A 24,091-nucleotide genomic window follows, 5' to 3' on the forward strand; every position below is an offset into this window, starting at 1 on the left:
CGAACATGAGTTGTTCACGAACAACGAGCCAAATTGACAGCCCTATGGCGGACTGTGACCCACACGGTGCGATGTCTTTCCACAGAGGCTGACCCAGCACTATCTTGGTAGTGGGAATTGTCACCTCCGTCTTCTTCTGGTTGGGATCGCCGACCGTTAGGCATCGGTCCATCCCGCCTGTTGTTTGGTTCCGTGCGACTATGTTCCTGGGGATTTTGGTTTAGTGGGCTCTGGCTTCCCCTAGCCAGAGCTTTAGTTTTGTGGGTTTTGGCTTCCCCTAAAAACAACTTCTTGAAGAGCATCCACCATCAACTGCCTCATTTACTGCATCAGTTGTTCCTTCGTTTCCATTACATGCTGCCAGACTATCTTCTACGTGTTATCCATTTCTTCGTATTGGCTTTGTGTTTCTTGGGGTAGCTGCCTTGTCACTGTGTTGTGCTCCCCTTCTAGTTGGAGGCATGAATTCCACACTCACCACACCTTTTAAGGTGTTGAACCGAAAAATGTCTAATATTCTGGCCAAGGGATTGAGCACATGCAATATGGTAGATAATGAACAGTAGAAAATCGTTCCCTATGAAAAGAACTTTGGGGTACTAAATTATTTGATATACATTAGATAGAGCCGCTCGACACCTGCGTCCTGCTTCTGCCTCCGTCTCGTCTGCGACAGAGCCGCTCGACACCCTTCATCTACTCGGCTCTGCCTCTGGCGTTTGCGACAAAGCCGCTCGACACCCCTATTCGTGCAGCTTCTCACTTTGTCGCAGGTTAGCACTGGCTGCGGTAATGGCCTTAGGGATTTCCTGCACCGCCGCCCGCACCAGTGATAACCCCTCCAAACCCTCCTATGCTACAGTGATTCACAAACGCAACTTCCATTTTCACCTTGCAGATAGTGTGGTATTCTCGCAGATCTACCATAATTCTGTTGCAGGAAATGACGATTGCAATCTCATCAAAAAAGTAAAGAAAAAGACAGGCAAACCAGCAAATTTCTTCTCTGACGCTGAAATTTCGACTCGTGCAGGAAAATACAAATTTACACTAGTTGGAAAGTTCCAATTAGGTTGCCCTAAGATGGAGATGATCAAGAAGCTTTTTGAAGATTTCAAATTGGTTGGGAATTGACAGATGGGTAATTTCGACGGAAGGCATGTTATGATACAGCTGAGGTTAGAAGATGATTACACGAGGATTTTCTCAAAGAAATTCATCACAATTGAGGGCAAACATATGAAATTGCTCAATGGACCCCTAACTTTGATCCCAGTCAAGAACCCCACATTGCACTTATCCGGTTCTCATTACCTGAACTCAAACTTCATTTATTTGACCCACCTATCTTATATGCAATTGGGACTATCCTCGGAAAACCTTTGCAGGTAGACTTAACTATAGTCAATTTATCAAGACCTTCTATTGCAAGGATTTTGATTGAACGAGTTATTACACTACCAGATGTAGAAGAAGTCTGGTTTGGATCTGCTCACATCTGCTCACATGGATCTGCTCACAATGGTTATTGACAAAAAATCATTATGTAACAAAAACCATACTACTGCAAGCGCTTCAAGATGTTTGGACATCCGCATGAGAAATGTTTCAGATTGCACTCACAGCTGAGAACCAATAGCAAAAGCAGGAACACACTATTAGTGCACCTCATATGCTTGAAAGCGCTCCCAACAAACCTAATGACAGCCAAGCTGAGGAGGGCATCACCACAAGGCAGAAGTTGGTGTCTGCCCCTGGGATCCCTTCTCCTGTCCATACTACAACGGATAATGTTCGAACTGAAAATCAGGATAGTCCCGCGGCTCCTATTCAGGAAGCATCACGTGCAGAGGTAACAATTCACACTTCACATACACTGGAACCTATCACGGTGGCAACGACTGTCTTTACTCCTACTGCGGTTCTAACATCAAATCAGATCGATGATCACATGAGTCAGTCTTCAAATGAAAAATGACAGGTTTATACTTCTCAGCGGAAGAAGGCTGGGGGCATACTCCAACTTGAAAACTTAATGGATGATACGTTGGTGACTCCTGACAATGACACGACTCTTCAAAGTTTGTTATCTGGTTCCGCTCCAAAAATTAGAAGAAGAGACAGGACTAAACTGACTCGTCCCTAGCTACTTCTTTTCCGCATGTTTTAAATTTGTTTTACATTTTATTGAGTCTATCTGTATTTTTTTGTTGGGATATTACTGTATCGTATGGGTAGGGTGCCTCTTTTGGGCTCTTCTCATACAACATTTATGTATCCTTTTCTATTTCAATATAATATATATATATATATATATATATATATATCAGTGGTTACAACTCTTTGTCCATCGGGTCACCCTTATTCCTTCGCCCTTGCTGGGTCAGACATGAGAGAGTAGGATGAAGGCTTCCCGACCGTTCTTCTTTAGTACTTCTTCGAAACTCTGGCTCGTTTCCCTCGGTCGCTTAGCCACAACTAATTTTTCCTTTGGCTAGCCCCGCATTTTTTTTTTCTTTCGACTTTGGCATCGATCGATTCTCTGTCTGACTGGGCGATAGGGTCCTGGATCGTCCTCTTAACATGGGTATTATTGGAAGGCCCGATCTAGTTCCATTGACTGGTCTTGGCTCTTCTTGACCGGAGGTCCTACACCATTTGTCGTGTTACCTCCCTTTATGTCAAGTGCTCCCCCGACCTAGTCATACAATTGGAGAGTGCTTCTATCTATTATTGGGATATCATCATAGGGTAAGAGCAAATGAATGCTATCTAATCAAAATGGCTTTTAAGAGATATAAGAGTTCACCAAAATTATCATGTTTGTTACTCCTATACACACATTGATATAATCATTAATATTATTTACTAATATTGACTTGAATCAAGTAGTATATTTGTTACAATTCTCGAATATAATTGATCAATTGAGAAAACTAATAGTTATAATGTCTAATGAAAACATTACTTGCTTCGTATTTTTTGTGCTTGGTATGTTCGTATTGCTTTCATGGCATCGACCACAGTGTCCATGTTTTAAAGCTAGCCCTAAAACACCTGATTTTGCATATTGTGTGTTTGTATGCTTTTGTATGTGTGGCTTACCATGCTAGGTGAGTTTGTTTTACCTCATATAGGTCAAGGTTGTGAGTCAACATAATTAACGGCAGGACTCGTAGTAAACCTTAGATATGAGTTGTGATGATAATAGGAAAATAAATATTCAAGCTTGTCTAAGCAAGTAATGTGAATTATCTTATCATTACAAGGCATTGTGGGGTCATTACATGTATACAAGTGAAAGCAACCATCATTGGTGTGACGAGTATTAGTCCGCTTAGATACTCAGGATGTGCCTAGGCTTGGTGGCCGTGTCAAGATTTCTACGTGAAAGATCTTAGCCACACTACAAGCCTTGCACTAAATGTGGGATAGGCAACACCCTATAGGTGCTTGTTTAATTTAGAGTTAAGTGTAGCCAAGATTTTTTTTAATGTGTGCAACTATAATTCTCTGACTTGTGTGCTAGTTGTCACATTTTATGTCCTGCATTGCGTGTTTGTTGTGATTGAGAATTGCGCAGTAGTATATGTAGGGGTGGTCTTTTTGTACGGAGTCATGTCCAAAATAGATGAGCTAATATTATAAAATCCAAAAACTGATGTGTCTTTTGCAGGCGCTATTTTTAAACTCTCCTCATGCCAGACATGATTCATTAAACAATTGCTTGATATAAATTATGCTAACTTCTATTTTGCAGGATAAATCTTTTCTTTTTAGAACTTTTTCATATACTTTTAAGAGCCTAGAAAGAGTCTATACTGGAAATAAGGTACGAGTATGAGTTCTTAAAAAGCTTGGAGCATGGGACCATATGACAAGGACAATGAATAGTTTGATCGTGCCTCATACATTAATTCTAAATTTCATTTGTTATATAGACTAAGGATCAGACGTGTATGTACAAAATCTGACCCCAGTTTTCTTTTTCTAGATATGTTCTCTACCTAATGAAACATGGCCTTCCCATATTATTTTATAATATGCTTTATTAATCTTATGCGGTATGTTGTTATTTTCAATTTATTTCTAATTTTTGTGGTTTTTCTGGGCTCGCGTTTTACGAGTACGCTCTTAGGATATTTTTTTTTCCTACTGTCATAATTTTAAAAAATCTATCATAATATAATTCAAGCTTAAAATCAATCCATTTTAAAAGAAGACTTATATTTTCTTGCACGGCTCTTCAAACCAGTTTTAAAACTACATATATTGCATGGCTATCACCCAAATTACCAAATTACATCTAATAGGGCCTCCACACTTGAAGATTTAGGGTGCGTTTGGCGCACCGTTTTCCCTGTTGCGCGGCACCGTCCCGTGATTTTTTCGCGTTTGGGGCGGCGTCTCCTCCGCGGTCTGTCGTGATTCGTTGCGAACGCCGGACGCGGAAGGTTAACAATGGCCCAGCGTTCGCCTCAGGAACGTGAAATCATTTTTACAATGGTGCCCTTACGCTAACCTACACGCGAGTGTCCCCGAACTCCCAAAGTTGCTCCTATTCCCAATCGTCTCGCATCTCCTCCTCTTCCCGACTGCTTATTGTCTCGCATTCGCATCTCCTCCTCTTCCCGAGCGAAGGTCGTCTCGCATCTCCTCATCTTCCCCAACCCTTGTCGAGGTAATCTTCCCGAGCGACAATCTCCTCCTCAAATCGCAGCCTGGTTTCCTCAAGCAGTGGTAAGATTTTTTTTTTCTCAAGCAGAGGTAAGTTTGATTTTCATTGTAATAGGAGATTATATTTTAGCCACTAACAAATTGCCCATTGCTTGCTGACCGTACTTTTAGATGGATTGATGGCATTTGTTTTACATCGATTTGTTATGAGTGGAATTTTCTTGTTGTTATGAGTGGAATTTTCTTGTGTGACCTATGTGCTCTTTTTTCCAAATTGATTATAAGAAGTTTCGTTTTTCCCTCCGTCTCCTCCATTGGTATCACTTCCAATAAGAAGATGATTCATGTATCATCCAGCATGCATTTTTGACTTAAGAATTGTGTGATATATGTAAATACATAAGAACAATCACTGCAGAGAGTTAAGCAGTTGGGCCTTATGCGTACCACCAACAGTTGAAATATATACTTCAGAATTTTTCTATTAGATTCTTAAGTGCAATCTTAAGAACATGTAATGACATACCTGCTTGGTTTACATTTTCACTTTGTTTGACTTTTAACCGTCTTTTGTAAACTAGATTTGAGCTATTTCTGAGAACAATCACTGCAGGTTGATGTGTTTGATTATATATGTTTTTGATATTGACTCAAATAATTATATTCACCTTATGCATGTGAATTATGTTTATATTTTATATTAACTCTTGCATTTCCATGCTCTTGCATTTCCTTAATTTGGTTTTGCTCTGTATTACTAACTTTGCACTGCATACATTGAAGCATAGGGGAGGTGGCATGAGTGTAAAACTTGATGTTTTAAGTGCTAGATATGTAAAAATTGATGTTTTAAGTGCTAGATATGTCGCTGTCATACTTCTGTTTTTAAACAGTTTCACTAAGCAGGGGGCTGCATGGTCATTTTTCCAGAAACAACTGCCCCACAACTGTTCTCAGACAGTTGCAACAAACAGACAGCCAGCTTCCCCGCCGCAGCTTCCTGGGGCAGCGCAGCTGCAGCTGCGCCCTGAGGAGCTGCAGCATAATTTGCAATATCTTCATATCGTCGGAGACGTATTCTTGCTTCTCAAACCTACCCTATAAGATTTATTCGCTTAAATTGGTATCTAGTCTGAATAAGATGTTAGAGGGTTTTTCGGACCCAGATAGGATTGTAAGCCCTTTATAGGGAGATTTGTTTTTGTGATCCGAACCTCTTTTCTTTCTGCTCTGTAAGCTTCCTGACCGTACATTGGCAGATATAATTCCTACACATGCCTCATTTTAAGAAGAATCTTAGGATCTTAAATGTTTCTTTCCTGCAATTTTCGGCATATGAACTATATTAGATGACGCGACACGTAAGTTGTCGACAAGTAATTCACTGTTGTGCTGGATCAACGCTGATATTCTCCTTGATAAGTATCATCACTGATATTCTCCAGAGAAGAGTTCTATCTACCACTAGAGAATTCATAGAGACTGTCTGAAAAAATCTTACAAAATAATCATGATATCAGAACACCAAATGCCAAGCATTAGTCATCTAATTTCTTTTTATGATCTTGATTTGATCTCGTGATTCATAAAATATGAGACATTTTAAAATTAGATCATTACAAGTTTTGAAGGAATCATTCATTTTTTAAAAGATCTATTTAAACTTTAAATTTCAACTTAATTGTATAACTATGGCATATATTGACAGTCTAAGAAATTTTGCCTATAAATAGATCCTTAAACCTGAAAATTAATCAATGGAATTAAAATTTTCTACATGATGCTTTGTTCAGCTACTTCTCTCTCTTTTATTTCTCTCAAATCATTGAAGAAATCTCTCTCCATTATTTTGATCTCTCTCATCACTCATATTCAAGATTTCTCTCTAATCCTTAAAATCCTAATCCGATAATCATTCCGACCCCATTTCAGCATTTATGACTTATCTTTCACATGTCTCGTAAGGAATACAAGTTTTATTCTACATTTTTAGTGCTTCATTCTCTTGAATTGCATTTCATCACTTTATCTAATAATTTTGAATACATACACTCCAATTTTTGTTGCATGTTGATTAATTTAGTCTCCCTTCTACCCTACTAGATAGAAGCTTGAAGTTTTCCAGCATGTTAATTTCTAAGACTGTTAATCTAATTTAGATCTATGACATCTCCTTTACCCATATTTAAAGTCCTCCACCAAACTTTGTTATCAGGAGAAATTATCATGAATTTCCAACCACCCATTCTATATTCCATAAAATTGGAATGGAACAATCTGTTAAAAAAAAATACAAATTGACCACTGTCATTTCCACACCACATCAAAATCATTTCTAATTCCTTTAGTTTATCTCTAAAATCCTCCCACTCAGAGAGAGAGAAAGAACTCGCCCACAAATAAATATATGCATGTGTCTAATCACTGCCTGTGTCCAACATATTTGTCTTAATATATTATAGGTTAGTGCAATTATGCTATGCATTCCCCAATCCAGCTAAACTAAGAACTCCCCTTTCATTACCCATTCCCCTTCTCAGGGAACTTCCATACTACTACCTCCAAAAAATGTGGATAATGGCACCCCCATCGCCCCTCCCTGGTTCGAGCAGTCCAAAACTTCAAAGCTCAAGAACTGAGTTAAAAGCCAAAGGTTTCCCAAGGCTGCAAACCTCAGGTGGGACATTAACCTACTCCATCTCAGACTGCCTATTTTTGGAATTTAACAAAAATACAAACTCATTAGAACTGAAGGCAGTTTGAGTGGACGAAAGAAAATCCACTGCTTCGACATATTGCGTGATCAAGAGAAGTAACTTTTTTCTATATAACAGAAGAATGCGTTTTTATGGGAGGGATATAAGACAAATCTTGTAAGAACCATAAAATTGGTGGCGAAAACCGGAGGTAGGCACTGCCTTTAAAAGAACCTAAAAAGCTCAATCAAGCAAATAAATCAACAAAGTTCTTTCTTAGCTCAGGAATTTTTTGCCTCGTCAGCTCATACACAACCAAAACATATAAATAAAATCCTCTTAAGTTGAGAAATCACATTAACACTCGTAAAAGATCAAAATCATGCCTAAGCTGCTAGCGCAGCTATGGCATGCATCATCATAACTATAATATCTAAATTTACACCTGTACGAATTGACACAATCCTAAGACACTAAAAGGTGGGGGGGACCACGTAAAAGGATTAAGACTTAGGAAAGTTGTAGAATGGATAACGGGTGTGAGAGAAAAGGTATAGACTACAATCCGGCATTAACGGCGGCGTGACAACAAGCCAATGGCAAAATTCAGTAATTATTCTATTGTAAACAATATTTGGTAGAGGTTAAACGATGAAGGAAGTCTTCTACATCTGAGAGAGATCACTACCTCAATCTTATTAGGTTACAAGCACACCACCTGAGACAAATTTAAGAATATGACACTGCGATAAATAAAACAAGGAAAAAACATCTCCAAATATTATAAACCAAGCAAAAATCCTCTAAACCAGAAAATAATAACATATAAATAATTTTCAAGCAAAAAAAACAAATTCTAATTAAAATGTATAAGAAAAGAGGTCCACAAGGGGCCGAGCGCAACACAAGAGGAGAAAACCCTGATGCATCCCATATGGGCGCTTGTCACGCTTTTAGGATTGCAAGATCACATGGTTTTGTGAGATTCTGCGATCCTAGATCGCGTATATCCCGTTGGGAGAGAGCTCTGGCATCATTCTTCCCTACCAGTCAAGGCTTCTTTTTCTCTGGAAACACCTAGAACCCACTATTTAATAATATTTTCCATGAAATATCTACGGAGATTTTTAAAATAGCAGTCCAACACTCCTATCTGGCCATTTTTCTGGGACTACACTACTAAACTAGAAAACCCGGCCTACTTCATAGAATCTTTAAAAAATAATTCAAAAACTTTGTCTCTATCTAAAATGACGGCATGTTGGACCTCCTTCAGTGTTAACAACTTAAGGGGTAGATTGCAAATTCGAAAATCGTGAAATCTCTTAGGAGGGTTGCTCTGTGCTTGGTATCCTCATTGCTCTCTTGGAGAACGAATGATACTCCTATTGGTGATTCCCTCAAAGCCTATCAAAAAATAGTTTGTGACACCACATACTCGAACTCCGTATGAATGTCTATTAGCTCGGACTCCTTTCAAAGCAAGAGTTTAATGCACATTCCATCTTTGATGAAAGAATGTGTTCTTGTAGCCATCATGATATATGCAATAATCATACTGCCAATGAAGATCTAATAGGTGGCAAAAATCCATAGATACCACGTCACACCACACAAGCTTCTAGAACTTATCTCCAACAAAAAACTCCACAAGACAACTCCTATCAACTATGATTTTATTCTCTTTCTTCAAACAAGACAAATACTATGATCGGGTGTACTTTTGTGTTGTCAAATTCAACTTATCAACCATTTGAATAATTACCACATTCTCAGAACTGCTTATGAATATGATAAAACTGCACATTTTTTTCATCACAGTGCTATGGATATGAAAGTTATTGTACAGAGTCACTTTTGCTCTCTCATGGGCTCAGCCTAAAAGACCCGTCGAATAACTAACATCTCTTCCTCATCAGCAAAGTTGGTAACCCTCTCTGATACCCTCAATCTCTCATATATCATTGCCCATTTCTTCGACTGCTCTATACTCATCATCACCCTCCTATTTGGTTAATCGGATGCAAAGAGTCTAAAGTCGTGGCACTTGAAGTACCTCTTAACTAGGAAGGATTTGGAAGTGGAGGCAGTGTCCACCTTTTCTATACTCTGGATTTATTTCTCTATGGGCGGGGCCAACTTGAGTGCCCCATTAGGTGTATTTTTGTTATCTGATTATGGGGTTAAACTGGCTGTGAGACTGATTTGTTGAGTGAATTTATGGAGTATTGTAATTCTTTTACAGCAATTTGAGAAAATTATGTGTTTGGTACAAAAAATTATAAATATAATGTAGAGTATGAATGAATTTGAAAAATACACTGTAGTTCATTTTGGTTGAATTTAGAATTCGATTGATTTGACTGAATTTGAATTACATCGTTCATGTTAACTGCTATCAGCATGCCCCCACCCCTATCGTCCAACACCCCACGAGGCCGACAGTTTGTCACTAGTCCTCAGCTGCCAGTTGTACACCGCCGAAAGTTCGTTGTCGCTTCCCTCCGCCAGCCGCCAACTGCCCGCCGCTTGCCGCCCTCCACCACCACCATCATCGTCAACTACTCGCAGTTTGTCGCTGCCACCTGTGGCCCGCCACCCCTGACCTCCCGTCATCGCCGCCCGTAGTTCGCCACCACCGCCTATCATTGCCCACTGCCTGTCGTTTTTGTTGCCCGTTACTCGCCGTCGTCGTTAGCTATTGTTAGCCGTCTTTGCCCGCAACCCGTCGCAGCTGCAGTTTACCGTCCTCACCGCCACAGTTCACCATTGTCACCGGCTGCCTATCGCACCTGCAACCGCAGCCACCTCAGTCGTCAGTCGTCCGTCACACCACCCACCATCCCACCTCTGTCACCTCCCCGTCGTCGCCGGACAAAAAAATATATTTTAAAATACATTGTTTGCAATCAACTTTATACCAAAAAAAAATTTAAATTCTTATGTTTATTTTACAGTAAATCAAACAGCTAAAAAATATGTCAGATATATTGAAATCATAATACTCTAAAAATATTTGGCATTGCATTTCATTTTCAACAAACAAAACAACCCCTATAAGATATGACGATCACCTAATGACATTGTTGCTTCTCCATCTTAAATTTTACATCGAGTATGGACCAATATAGCTACAACTGCACCACATTACCTATAGAAAGCACCGGCTCTCCAAGATATCTCACTAATGTATGCTCCTCTATTTCAACCATCTCGAATTTTCAACCATCTTCCTTAACTAAGTAATTATTAACTTGACGCTTCTATTAGGTGAAACACCCTTGCCCTCAAAGACATGCTCCACCATGAGCCACTCAATGAATTAGTTAAGATTGGCAGAATTAGTCATGATCCATGGGACCATCAAATTTCAACAAGTCAATCTTCATCCTAAAATCCCGACTTCTCCTTTGATATTCGATGTCAAATCACTGGGTATTGGTATGATAGGTAACAGCAGTGGGATCTAGGTAACAGCAGTGGGCGAAGAGATATCAGCTGAAATCTAGTGTGAACAGCGATAGGATGGCAAGCTGACGGCGAAATACAACAGTTATTTCTGCTATAAACCGCAATTGGCAGCAATTTGGATGATAAAGGAAGCCTTCGCAGCCCGTTCGGGTGCTCTTCCTGCTTGTGGGATCGCACAAATGCCGCTGGGGGAGAGTTCCCGCGTCACGATTACTAAGACACTCGAAATAGCAGTCAAGATTTTCAAATTTAAGTAATTCTACAGGAAATCATCCAAATTCACCGACCAATTGTTCCTTATGAGTCCCTTAATAGCAAATCTAACTACCCCCGGCCTTCTTTCTCTCAAATGATTTCAACAACACAAAAATGAAAAATTTTTTGCATAGCTGACAGGAATACAAAACATTAGAAAACACCAATTTAAGAAAGAAAAAGATCAGCAATTCAAACCCTAAACAACTAAACCTAAAGAGTAAGGGTGGTAGCTTACTTGCGAGAAGAGCACGCGCGAGAAAAAGAAAGGAACACTAATAAGAAATGGGAAGACATCTGAAGAAGAGAAGCCATCAGATGGAAGGTTGCCCTTTAGCTGCTCTGTTCTATCAGAAAGTAGAGATCGGAAGCAGAAAAGCCATGGGGTGGGCGGAGGAACTATCTTCTCCCTCCCAATAAGCTTTCATCACCTATCATCAACATTTAAATATTTATTAGGGTATGTTTAGCTCCACCAAGATTTAAGTTAAATTAGATTTAATAAATCTCATAAATGTTAATTTATTAAATTAAGATATTTTAAAAATATGTATTTGGGATGACAGTGTGACGGTGTAGTGTCGTACTACGGTTTTTATTATTAGATAAAACTGCATTTTAATTAGGTTCTCATAAAATTAAAGTTAAAAGCTGTGTTTTTCCACCAGATCTGGCTATGTGCGGTGACTGCTAGAAAACTGCAGTCTGACTTCTTCATTTTTTTTTATAATAGCCTCCGTAATTTTTTGAACAATAGCTATGAAGCAACTACTTTTTCAAACAGCTGCAGCTGCCACAAACATATCATAAATATATAATAATTATATGTTTGACAGTGAGGATTACATTACTACACGACACCAAAAACATTACTATTTACAAATCAAGCACCCTCTTAGATCAGCCTCTCAAATTATCACTCGAATATCAAAGGTCGTGATAAAATCCCAACTCATGTTTTTTTTTTTTTCATTTTTATCAAATTCTCAATGATTTGATCGTGACACGTGTAAATGCATGGGTTTCATTGCTCAAAAAACTTCACAATAAGTACTTTGGCATTGCTAGTGCTATTTTTGAATCAACTTATAAGTATATGCAAACTATGATTGAACATTTGGGGGCCTAAAACCGCTATTTTAACTTTATCTAACACCTAAACTCTACTATTTATATAGCAACCTCTTAACACTTCATAAGTACTCAAATCTACACTATCGGTTGAGGTTGTTTGTGGTACAACTTGCCATTTGTGTTAGCAAGCTAAAACCGCCTTTGTTGTCAAAATGCTCACCTAAAATCATTTCCAAAGAAGCAATGTAATTCTAGCAATCCAAGCTCAAATCACAGAAACTTGGTCATGAATGAAGCAATTTTTGATCGAAGAGGACTAATGGGTAAATCCCCTTAACAGTTGGAAGATTAAATAAATCTTAACCCCATTCGAGTTCGAACAAAAGAACATTGGTGAATTTGACAGTTGGGATCGCTGATAGTCGAGGAAAGGGAATAGTTATCTAAGGGTGCAAATGAGCCGAGTCGGCTTCAATTTGGCTTGTTAACGAGCTCGCAGCTCGGGCTTGAGATCAAACTTAGAGCTTGTTTATTAAATGAGCTCGAGCTTGAGCTAGTCTTGGCTCGGAATGTTGGCTAATGAGCCGGCTCAATTAGACTACCACTAATAAATTTGATGCATTTTCAGGTGAATAACCACTGTCTTCTCCTCCTCCGGCCACCCACACCTTCTTCGACGAGCTCAAGCTTTGCCAAACACTTGATCTCCTCATTGTCACATGCATCTTCCCATCCCCTTCACCTTTGTCTCCACCTCAATCTTCAATGGGACACTAGCTTGCTTCATTAGTAACGTTATCTTTAAATTTTCTTCAGCTAAATAGTGCATGATACTTTGACGTTGCAGTAAGCAAGTTAACATTGTTCCACCTTGAATCTACAATTTTTATTTCATCTCTATATACAAAAGACTTCAGAAGTTTTTGGTCTTTAAGGTCTTGAATGGAGAGGGAGCAACTTTGAGGAATTGTGATCATCTCTCTCTCTTCTTCTGATGATCTAAACAAGTTAAAGACCTTAATCACTTTCACTATCTTTAATAACCACAATCACCTCCAATAGTTGTTGGTGGTGGCGGCGACGGTATCTTCATCTGTGGCAACACATAGTTCAAGAGTCTCTCCTTCCTCTTAGGACCAAAAGGGCCATTGTAGTCACGATCGCATGTGATTTTTGTGGTGCAAAAAATGGTTAAATTCAACTATGAACAACATTAATTGAGGGAAGTACATTTGAGTGTTTATGAAGTTTTAGGTGGTTAGTATGTGACTAGTAGAGTTTGGTGTTAGATAAGTAAATACAATAATTTCAGGTAGGCAAATCCCCTAATTTTTTTTTTTCAAACTCTCTTGAAACCTTCGTCAGATGATGATTGAATCAAAATCAAAACATGATCAAACAATCTTTGAATTGTGATTGAATCATCTTTGAATCATGATTGAAAATATTTGATTATTATTTGAAGATGATTGATCTTAGTTCGATCATGATTTCAAAAGATTCTCAAGAGAGGTTTTAAGGTGATTTGATGAAAATGTTTAATCATAGTTTGAAAATAATTCAAAGCTAGCTTAATAACATTTTAATCATATTTGAAAAAGACTTGACAATAATTCAAAACAAGTTTGGTCATGATTTGTTTATGCTTTTCTTACGCATGTAAGTCTTTTGTGGGGTGATTCGACTTTGTAGCCAAGTCACTCTTTCTCTATATAGATATCCCTATCATACTCTTGATGGTGTAACTCTTATTTCTACCTTTTTTTTCTTTTAAAATAGAGTCATCGGAGTATAGATATTTCTTTCTTTTGACTTTAGAACTATCGAGCTATCTTGGATGATGTGACACATGGGTTGCTGGTAAGTAACCCCCGTTCAAGTTGGGCCGAATACCTCATGACCGAGTAGACCTAAAATCCCAATAGTTTTGAATGATGGATCTATGGAGTCCTGCTTAGGCTATGTCAACTAATCTGAAAATTCTTTAACTACCTATTGACAACCCATTTAGGCCCTTTCTTTTTCCCTTTATGGGCCTTTCATAATCATTTTGTAGGTCCTCTTTTATTGAGGGACAACTACGTAGGTGATTCAACCTCTGCATGATAACTTAATTTGGCATAACATGACAAGATATCCAATATTATAATAACAAAAATCTCATTGATTTACCTATTGCTTGGGTTTATAATAAGCAAACATACCACTTTTAATTGAGAGTCTTCTTAAGCATCTCTCAAGATGTAATTCATTATAAGGATATGTGTCATGGGAGGTCCATTCGAATCAATAAAATTAAAAATTCAATTTTATTTCTAGGATATGAGTAACATCACAAGGCTCTCTTTTTATATTAGTTTGAGTCAAATATGTCCTAATTTATAAATTAAAAATTCATTTTTGATAAATTTGTATTAAAATTAGCCAAATTGTTTAGTTTAAATGAATATGGATTTAATTAAATTATCTATTAATTTAATTTTAGATTCAGCTATCAACTAAGTTGTATTTTAAGTTCAAATTTAGAAATAGCAAGTTAGAAGTTGCTTCCAATATTCAAGTTATTTTAGGTAGATTTTATGTCACTATAAACTAATTTAAGTTTTGATTTAATTTAAGAAAATTTTGAATTATTTTATTTTTAAATAAATTTTAATTTCATTAGAATGTACCAACTTTAATATAAAATTAACTTAATCTCACTCAAACCCAAACCACTCCAAATCGATAGTAAGATGAGCCAAAATATACTTGGGCCAATCCAGAAGATCAACCCAATCATGCATGGGCCTACCAGGCTAGGCTAGGGTCAGCAAGGCCAGACCCTAGTCAACCAAACCAAATTAGGGCTGGCTTGACCTGACCATCTAGCAAGACTTGGAAAATAAAACTAGTCTTAGATGGAATTGGTCAAGGTCTAGAGAAGGAGACAAAAATTAGGTCATCATGAAAGTAAATAAAATAGGTTTTAAATTTTATTAATGTTTATCCAACACAAATGGAATTCAAAGCATCTCATTTCTTGCTTTTTTTTTAACTATAGTAAATTATCATAATTTGTAAAATCATAATGATGTAATTATTTTGAGGAATTAGTGTAAGATTATTTACCAAAAAAGTCAATCTTATTTAGGTTTAAATTTATGAATTTTAAATTTTCCTTTTTTTTTCAAACTAATTAATTTTTATTAACTATGTGATTTGATCAATCACTTCTTATTTCTTTATTTCAGTAAATAAGTTTGCTATTTTGTATTTTTGCTACATGATTTCAATAAAATTTTGACATAACTTATTTGTTTCCTTACATTATACTATCTCAAGATATCATATATTAATGGTGATTTTGTTCACCTTAAAAAATAATGCTAGCTTGGCCCATGCCATAATTGTAAATTGACTAAAATTTGAATAATATTTTAATTAATATTTTTTAATTTGATTAAAATTACCATGCAACAGACATCGACACTTATTTTAAAGTGATTCAACGCTTCACAAGGGAGGAGCACAACGAAGGCTGGCCCACTGCTAGAAAATTGTGAGGCCCACCTGACTAATCGGCCAAAGCCATAGAAACCAAATCAACAGGACCAAACCAGATTAGGTCAACAAAGGTTGGCCCACTTGAGTGTTTCTGGGTGTTTTAATTATTAATTTTCTTAGGTTTTTTAGTACATTCTTCTCTTTTGGTGGTTTCTTCATAGTTGAGGCTTTTTAGTTGTTTTATGCTGATTTGGGGTTTTTTTGGTTATTATTAGCCCTTTTGATCTTTGATTTATTTTCCTCAGATTGTTTATTCAATTGAGGTCTTTGTTTTTCAAATGGTTTTGACTGTTCTTTTATGTGGTTGTTCTGTTCTTGTTGGTTTGAGTTGGTTATTTATGTGGGCTACTATTAGCGTTCTGGCTGGTTGTTGTTGGAGTTCTGATCATTTAGTTTTTCTTTGTGAATTTTCTTTTGTCTAGTATTTTTTTTATTTTATTGTCCTAATTATCTTGTTCATAAAATGTTCTATTTTAAGATATTAATTATTTTTTTATTTGTGTGTTATAATTTAAAAATAAAAATTATAATTATTTATATTTTTTTTTGTCCTCACTTTTTCCAAGAAAAAAAAATCTACGTGGCATAGTTATCTCCGGACGAGACAAAATGAAACGGTTGAGATCGCCATTGGGCCCCGCACCGTCCTTCCCGAACTCGCCGCTGCGATTTCCGTACGGTTAACCCGCACAGAAGCTGAAATCGCGCGACCAGCTGCGGACGCCCTGCGCAGCATCGATTCCATTAACGGAAACCTCTATAGAAGGAAGATTAAATCAGTATTAATTCCATGGCGCTTTCTTCAATCGCTTACGGAAACCCTATCTGATCTCTTCCACTGTTTCTAGGGTTCCGCTCCTTCTCCGTCTTCCCTGCCGGCATTATCTCATTTCTATAGAAACAACTTTCCTCCATTCATCATTGAATCCTTGCATCGGAGGTTCGTCTTCCGGTAATGAATCTGAATCTCGATTCAGAGTCTTACACTTTCTTTGCTGGTTCGGATTCCTTTTTGCGTTGTGAATTTTCATCATTTCTGTGTTTGTTTGATATGTGGTATTGATTTATCGGAAAAGAACATTGTAGCAGTTGGTCTTTGTCTGTGGTTTTAAAGGTTGTGTGCGGTTCTACCATGGATCGTCCCTTTGGTCTCCCGAGGCCAATGGAGTCTTCGATTACCCACGAACAGGGAATCCCAGCCGAATTCGTTGGGCATTATCTTCAAATTCCACCAATTTTCCCTAATCCGATGAGCAATCCAATGTGCGATTTCCCCGGTAAACCTCAGTCTGTATATTTCAAGACACGTATGTGCGTGAGATTCACATCTGGTTGCTGCCCTAAGGGGAGCAACTGTAACTTTGCGCACAGCATTGAAGAACTCCGCAGGCCTGTCGGGTAAAGCTCGTGATTGCTTTTGCTTCGATATCCTTCGTCACAATGCTTATATGCTTTTGCTTTCATTTGTTGAATAACGATCAGAAACGTTGATAAGAGAGCTTCGTTTCTACAGAAAGACCGCAGTTCGAGGAATGAATCAAATATTATAATTCCTGGTGGGTATTGATTGCTATTTCTTGAGCTTCCAGTAATTAAACAAAAAAATAAAGTCGTGATGTTCTCTTTGTTTATGATTTGATTCATTGTAATTTCTAATGTTGTTCTGTGCTTTCTTTTGAAGAAGTCTTTGATCCAAGGGAGGAGCAAAAGCTGAGTAAGAACAAAATTTGCTGGAAGTTTTATAATGGTGAGATGTGCCCTTATGGCGACAAGTGCAGTTTCAGTCATGTAGGGCCGGGCTCGCTTCAGGATAACCCTTTATTCAATCAAAAATCTTTGTGCTGGAAGACAAAAATTTGTCACAAGTGGTTAACTTCTGGTAATTGCCCATATGGTGATCAGTGCAGTTATGCTCATGGAGATGCAGGTTGACATTCTTTTATCTCATTAATTTTTGCATTTCAAAAGTAGGGATTTGGTTCCTCTTCAATTGCCATGGTAATTAAAGCACAAATTAAACCATTCAATCTAGCTTAAAATAGTTGGAATTATTTTCTTCAAAATTATTATATTTCTCAAAAGAATTATAAATAATCCCAATCATTCATGATAATTGGAATGTTATGCTACCCTTAATTATTACTTTTTTAATAACCAAAAAAAAAAAAGAATTGTATAAACCTATGATGGTATAATTACGTGCAAATGCAACCTTAGGTGGGTGTTTGGTACACTACTTTTAATAGGATTTACTTGAGGGTTTAACATAAATCCAGCCAAATATCATATATGTTGGATAAATCCGACGCAATGTTCAAAAAAAATGTTTTTTTTTTTGTTCCGTTTATTTTGTGACATAGTTGGATTTAATGGATTTAGCTTATGAAGAGAATGATTCAAAGAGATTTATGTCTGACACATCATATGGATTTAATTGGAATTAATCTTAATTGAACCAAACATTATTTTAGATTTAATAATATTTTGATTTGATAAATCCGGATATACCTAATTTATTAAATCCTATTTAACTTCAATCCTGCTTGTAACCAAACACCCCCTAATTGCTGATAAGCACACATTTTTTTTCTCTTTTTTTTATCAAGCAAGTTGACTTATCAAACCAAACACATGCAACTCACTAGAATTAAGTCTATTAAAAACTCATACACTGACACAAATTAAGATATATGATATGAACATACACTTTTTTTTCATATGTAAGGAAGCATGCATCATAGATGCCCCATATATTATATTTTATGAATGTATAAATATAACCAAATTACAATCAAATTTAACCTCTCCGAACACAAACAAGCAAATTTTTTTGACAGCCCTATATATAAGCTTATGAACTTAGCAAATTTTTTTGACAGCCCTATATATAAGCTTATTTTATCAATTCAGCTAGTCCAACTTGTAGATTTCTTAAATAATAGTCTCAATGTAATTTCCCCTTTTATTCAAATGGAAAAGTTTAATTATTTTCCTTCTCAATTAGCACTATTTTTTGTATAGACACATGTTTTCTGTTGATTGCAGGCACAAAATGCCCCTAAAGAAATTAGTTTGATAAGAAATCCAAATCTATTATTTCATTATTTTCTTAATCATGCTTTAACTAATGCCTTTTGTTGTTTTGATAATAGAGTTGAGGAAGCTCGCAGGGGATAATAATATTGAATTGGTCGAAAAGAATGTTCTTGAGGCTCCTCCCAAATGTACTTCTCATTTGAGTGATGATATTTTATCGAAGACAATGAAAGAGCCAGAAGATCGTAGAGAAATTCCTGCATCTCAACCAAAAGTTAGAGCTCTTTCATTGAGAAAAATTAGTCGCATCTATGGAGATTGGATAGATGACACCGCTTAATTTCTCTGGATGGCGTAAATTCTCATCTCTATAATATACTGATTTTCTGCATGATTTTGTTCTGTCTATTGATTGACCACTCATCTTGAGAGAAATGACATGCAACGTTAACTTTTGTATATAATTTTTCTATACATTAATGGTGTTTAATTTTTAATAATCATAATATAATTTAAATGCGCACGTGTGTGTATAACTTTCTTATTTCAAGCTAAAACAAACTGAACACAATCGAGTAAAGAGTTGTTCGTGTTCGACTTATTTATAAATCAAGATTAAAATTTTATTCGTGTTCGGCGTGATAATTTAACGAACATTTTGAAAATGAGTTACTTAACAAGTTGTTCGCAAACGAGTTTGTTTTATAGCTCTAATATTATATCGCAATCTTATTCTCCTTTGATAGCCTTTTTTTTTTTCTCCTTAGATCACTTTTCGGCTCCACAAAAAGGGTGTTACAATGGCAGAATTTATTTTATTCAAAATCTCTCTTTTGTCTTCATCTTAACTTAATGTATATTTATAGCATGACTAGCCTATCGTGTCACTTGCCTGCGAGATTTTGAATAAAAGTTATTATAAGTGACATCTTAGGATCTGTTTGGGACAACTTTTTGCCTACTTTGTGTTTCAAATCACATCATATAGTTCTTTTTGAGGAATTGCTTTCTTGATGTTTTCTAGAAATTTTTATGATAGGAAATATTTTTCCAACCTGACCTTTGAAACTCTTATTTTTTTCCCATGGACCACTTTCAGCTCACAAAAGGGAGTCTCACAATGACAATTTGTTTTATTTGAACTCTTTTAATTTATAATAAGTGACATCTTAGAGTCTATTTGGGATAACTTTTTATGCAGTATGAAATTCAAACCTCCACCATAGCTCTATTTATGAAACTGTTTTCTTGCTATTTTCTATAAATTTTTGTTGTAAGATTTGTTTTTTCAACCTGTTAATGTGATGGATGTAAGAAACTTATTGTCCTATTTTTTGAAAAAAAAAAAATATAATTTCCGCCATAACTTCCTAAGAAATATATCTCCACCACAATTTTATATCCATATTTTAAAAAAAGTTCCAGCCATCCCAAACAGACCATTTGTCCCAAGCTACAACCAATTCATGTTTATACAAGAGATCTTAGCATCCAAATTTTTATGGGCATATGTTCTCTCTCATAAATCAATAAGACTGTTATGGTTGCCAATAAAGATGTGAATTTCAAATACTTGTTATAATAATGAATCTGTAAAACTATTTTTGCATTGTCTTAAAGCATCTATGAAGTAATCAAGGGATAGAGGTTTTGGTTGGATCAGAGTGTATAAAATTTGACTCTTCTATGAGCTTTGACATTCAAGTGAAATTTCTTTAAAGAAATATTAGTCTTGAACGTTATTGTGATAGTCATTATGATATGATACTTCTAAGCATTATGTTATACTATAAGAGATGAATGCTATATCTTTCATTATGCTTATTGATTGGTCATTAAATATATACATGAATTATATTTTATTTATTTATAAATTATTGTTTTTTTAACTCAATTAATACAAATAATGGTTAATAAAATATTAGCATTTTTTGCTTTAAATTAAAGAGGCATTTAAATACTTAACATTAAATTATTATGCATTAACATATCAATCGCCCAAACTTCAATTTTTATGTATAGACCACCATATTCCTATGTTTTCGGCATAGGTTGGGTGGGTACGTTGATACAGAGGGATTGTTACAGAGGGATTGGGCGGTAGGTATGTACATCTCTTTTTAGTTAAAACCAAATACAATAAATTTTTTAATGAAAAATCCAATGAACCATGATTGAGCTTTTTTTTTATCATTTGATCTATTATTTTAAGTGTAAGTGTGTTTTGAATCTTGGCTTTTCATCTCAAACATATTTGACCTTTCCAATTTTTTGGTCACAAATTCATCCAATATATCAAATATATCATACTAAATATGCTATATTAATGTTTTGCTAGCACATAAAACATGACATTATATATAATTGATATACTTCATAACTCACTATAATTCAATCATCAATTACATTCTATATTTTAACTTGTTGGCCAAGATTGAAAAAGTGTTATATTACTATATTATGTTGGCAACAATTATCAAGAATAAGAATCAAAGAAAATGTTCAGCTTTCTTTTCTCCTACACTTTCAAATAATGGAATCATAGAAAACATGAAACAATGGAACAAAGAAAAAGACAATGAGAATGATGCTAAAAAATATGAACTATGTTAAGTATATTATGTTGGGTAGAAGTTTGTGTTGAGTAAAGTTAAATGTTAATTATTAGAGGTTATCTTTCCTTTCCATCCAATTGTTGGGTAGAAGTTTGTGTTTAGAAGATAGGGAAAAAATATCTAAAAAACATTAGAGGAAAAAAACACATGATTAAGACAAGGGGTACCAGAGCAATTAGTTCAAAAGAATTGATTATGAATAAAGTTAAAAGTTAATTATTAGAGGTTATCTTTCCTTTCCATCCAAATGATGTATATTTTTATAACAAATTTCTATATTTTTTATAAGATTGGTTTTTATTTTTTAGTATTCTAGAATGTTCTATCAGTCTTAAGCAGAAGATTTTAGGATATTTATGTTAAATGATAATAGTATAGAACATTTAATTATAAAGAATGTAGAGTATGTTTTTATTGAATGAAATGTGAGAATTTAGACGTTTATAGATTTAGTCTCTCATGCTTAGAAATAAAAATAACTATGTTGTTGTCATGTAAGTTTAAAGATACTTAGCAAAGTTTTGTAATAAAATTCTCCCTTGATTTATAGATTTAGCCTCTCATGCTTAGAAATAAAAATAACAATGTTGTTGTCATGTAAGTTTTAAAATACTTAGCAAAGTTTTGTAATAAAATTCTCCCTTGTCTTTTAAAAAACATTCAAAAATTGGTATTAGATCATTCATTGGATGTTGTACAATTTCAATGTATATACAATTGTCGACTTCAACATGATTCCAATCTTCAATGGAGAAAATTATGTCTTTTGATTCATCAAAATGAAGAGCCATTTTTCTAAATTTTTGTGGAAGATCGTTGAAGAATGATTCTATATTCTGGATAATACTCACAGTCTTTCAGCAAATCAAAAGAAGGCGTTTGAATAAAATCAATGAAAAGACTTGAGCATTATTTTTTTTACAACAAGCAATGACAGAAAATATATTTCTTAAAATGAAATTGCAAAATTTTAAACTCGATTTTGATAATCATAAAATGAATGATAATGAGACTGCAAAAGAATATTATTCCAAAATAAAGAAAAGAGTTAGTCAAATGAGAGCCTATGAATCAACCATTCATGACAAGAAAATAATAGAAAAAGATATTAATTTTTTTATACAAAAAAAATATTATACAATAATTTATGCAATTGAAAAATCAAATGATCTAGAAACTTTGCCACCAATAAAATTAATTGGCTCTCTTGAAGCATATGTAAAAGATTGAACATGAGAAGTGAGAATATAATAGAAAGTAGCGTTCAATTTTAAAAAAAAAAGTGCTATTTCATAAGTCAAAAAATGGTGGACTAAGTTCACAAAAAATTTTAAAATTTTAAATAATCAAGTAAAATGTGACGAAGGCATTTGCAAAAGAAAAGTTATATGGAAAAAGATTATTAGTTTAAAGGAAGATCACAGTGCGTGAATCGTAAGAAATTTGAGCATACAAAAAATATTTATCGATTAAAAAAATCAACAAACCAATTTCTCAGAAGAGAAAAGTAAATCTAAAAATCTCTTATATGTTTGTCAAGTTGCACTAGAAGAGAAGAAATATACATGATATCTAGATTGTGATTGTAGTAATCACTTGACAAAAAATAACGAAATATTTTTTAGCCTTGAAAAAAAATCACAAAATTCAAAATATGAAATGATGATTTTATGGGAGCAACAGAAAGATGCACCCTAGCCATTAACACAAGAAATGAGAAGAGATTTATCAGTGATGTACTCTAAGACCCAAATCAACTCATTGTGGGTCAAATGATTGAGAAATGAATTTTTTGAATTTTGAGGGAGATACCTGCATAATATTTGATAAGCCTGATAAATCTCTTCAAATTGCAGAAATCAAGATGAAAGAGAACATGTGCTTTCCTATTCAGTGGATATACATAAATAATGTGTAAATGAAGACGCAAATAAATGAGTCATGGCTATGAAACAAGCGACTTGGGCATTACAACTTTTATAGGCTAAAGATTCTCCACCAAAGAACATTATAGTTCTCTCTAAAATAAAGTAAATCAATAACTTTTGTGAAGGATGTTTGCTTGGTAAACAACACGACAACCATTTCCATCTGACAAATCATAGAGAGCTAAGAAGCCGTTAGAACTTATTGATACTGACATTTAGGGACCACTGCTTACTCCATCACAAGAGCAAATTAGATTCGTCCTAAACAAGGATGACATTGGTATATTTCTTGCGAGAATAATCACAAGTATTTGAGATTTTTAAATAATTTAAGACTTATGTTGAAAAACAAAATGGTTACTACTTGAAGACATTAAAAAGTGATAGAGGTATGGAATGTAGCTCCAATAATTTCAACAAGTTTTGTGAAGATGAAGATGGTGAACAACAACTCACAGTTGGATATGCGCAAAGTAACATGGAGTTTCTGAAAGAAAGAACATAACTATAATGGAAATGACAAGAACCATGTTGATGGATCTAGGCCTTCCAATATGCTTTTGGGTAGAGACAATATATATTGTAATATATCTATTAAATAAATGTTTAAATAAAACAATGAAAGATAAGTCAACAATTGAAGCTTGGAATGGAAGAAATTATCTGAAAATCATCTAAGAGTCTTTGATTTTATTTATTATGTTCAGATTCCACGAAAAAAAAAAAGAGTAAATTATATGAAAAGATTGAAAAAAGAAATTTCTTAGGCTATAGTACTCAATCTAAAGGATAT

The 24,091-nt window shown here is 35.2% G+C and overlaps 2 protein-coding genes across 5 annotated transcripts in view; one reads left to right on the forward strand and one right to left on the reverse strand.

Annotated features, from left to right (window-relative positions):
- Window positions 1-11,503, reverse strand: part of LOC110019357 (probable prolyl 4-hydroxylase 7) — a 19,124-nt gene extending 7,621 nt beyond the window's left edge. For 2 of the 4 annotated variants that reach the window (XM_020716998.1, XM_020716997.1), the window contains exon 1: window positions 11,338-11,503. In XM_020716998.1, coding sequence (XP_020572657.1) covers window positions 11,338-11,414 — 77 coding nt within the window. In that variant the 5' untranslated portion in view covers window positions 11,415-11,503. The remainder of the gene's footprint in view (window positions 1-11,337) is intronic. The other 2 variants (XM_020717000.1, XM_020716999.1) reach the window with 1 other exon arrangement.
- A 5,178-nt stretch (window positions 11,504-16,681) lies between these two features.
- LOC110019347 (zinc finger CCCH domain-containing protein 39-like) lies at window positions 16,682-19,271 on the forward strand. The gene is made up of 5 exons (XM_020716982.1): window positions 16,682-16,717; window positions 16,809-17,117; window positions 17,202-17,275; window positions 17,401-17,646; window positions 18,872-19,271. Exons 2-5 carry the CDS (start codon window positions 16,852-16,854, stop codon window positions 19,093-19,095), a joined length of 810 nt encoding a protein of 269 aa, XP_020572641.1. The 5' UTR covers window positions 16,682-16,717; window positions 16,809-16,851; the 3' UTR covers window positions 19,096-19,271.
- Window positions 19,272-24,091: the final 4,820 nt, after the last annotated feature.

The sequence above is a fragment of the Phalaenopsis equestris genome, unplaced genomic scaffold, assembly GCF_001263595.1.
Source record: "Phalaenopsis equestris unplaced genomic scaffold, ASM126359v1 Scaffold000054, whole genome shotgun sequence".
Lineage (NCBI taxonomy): Eukaryota > Viridiplantae > Streptophyta > Magnoliopsida > Asparagales > Orchidaceae > Phalaenopsis > Phalaenopsis equestris.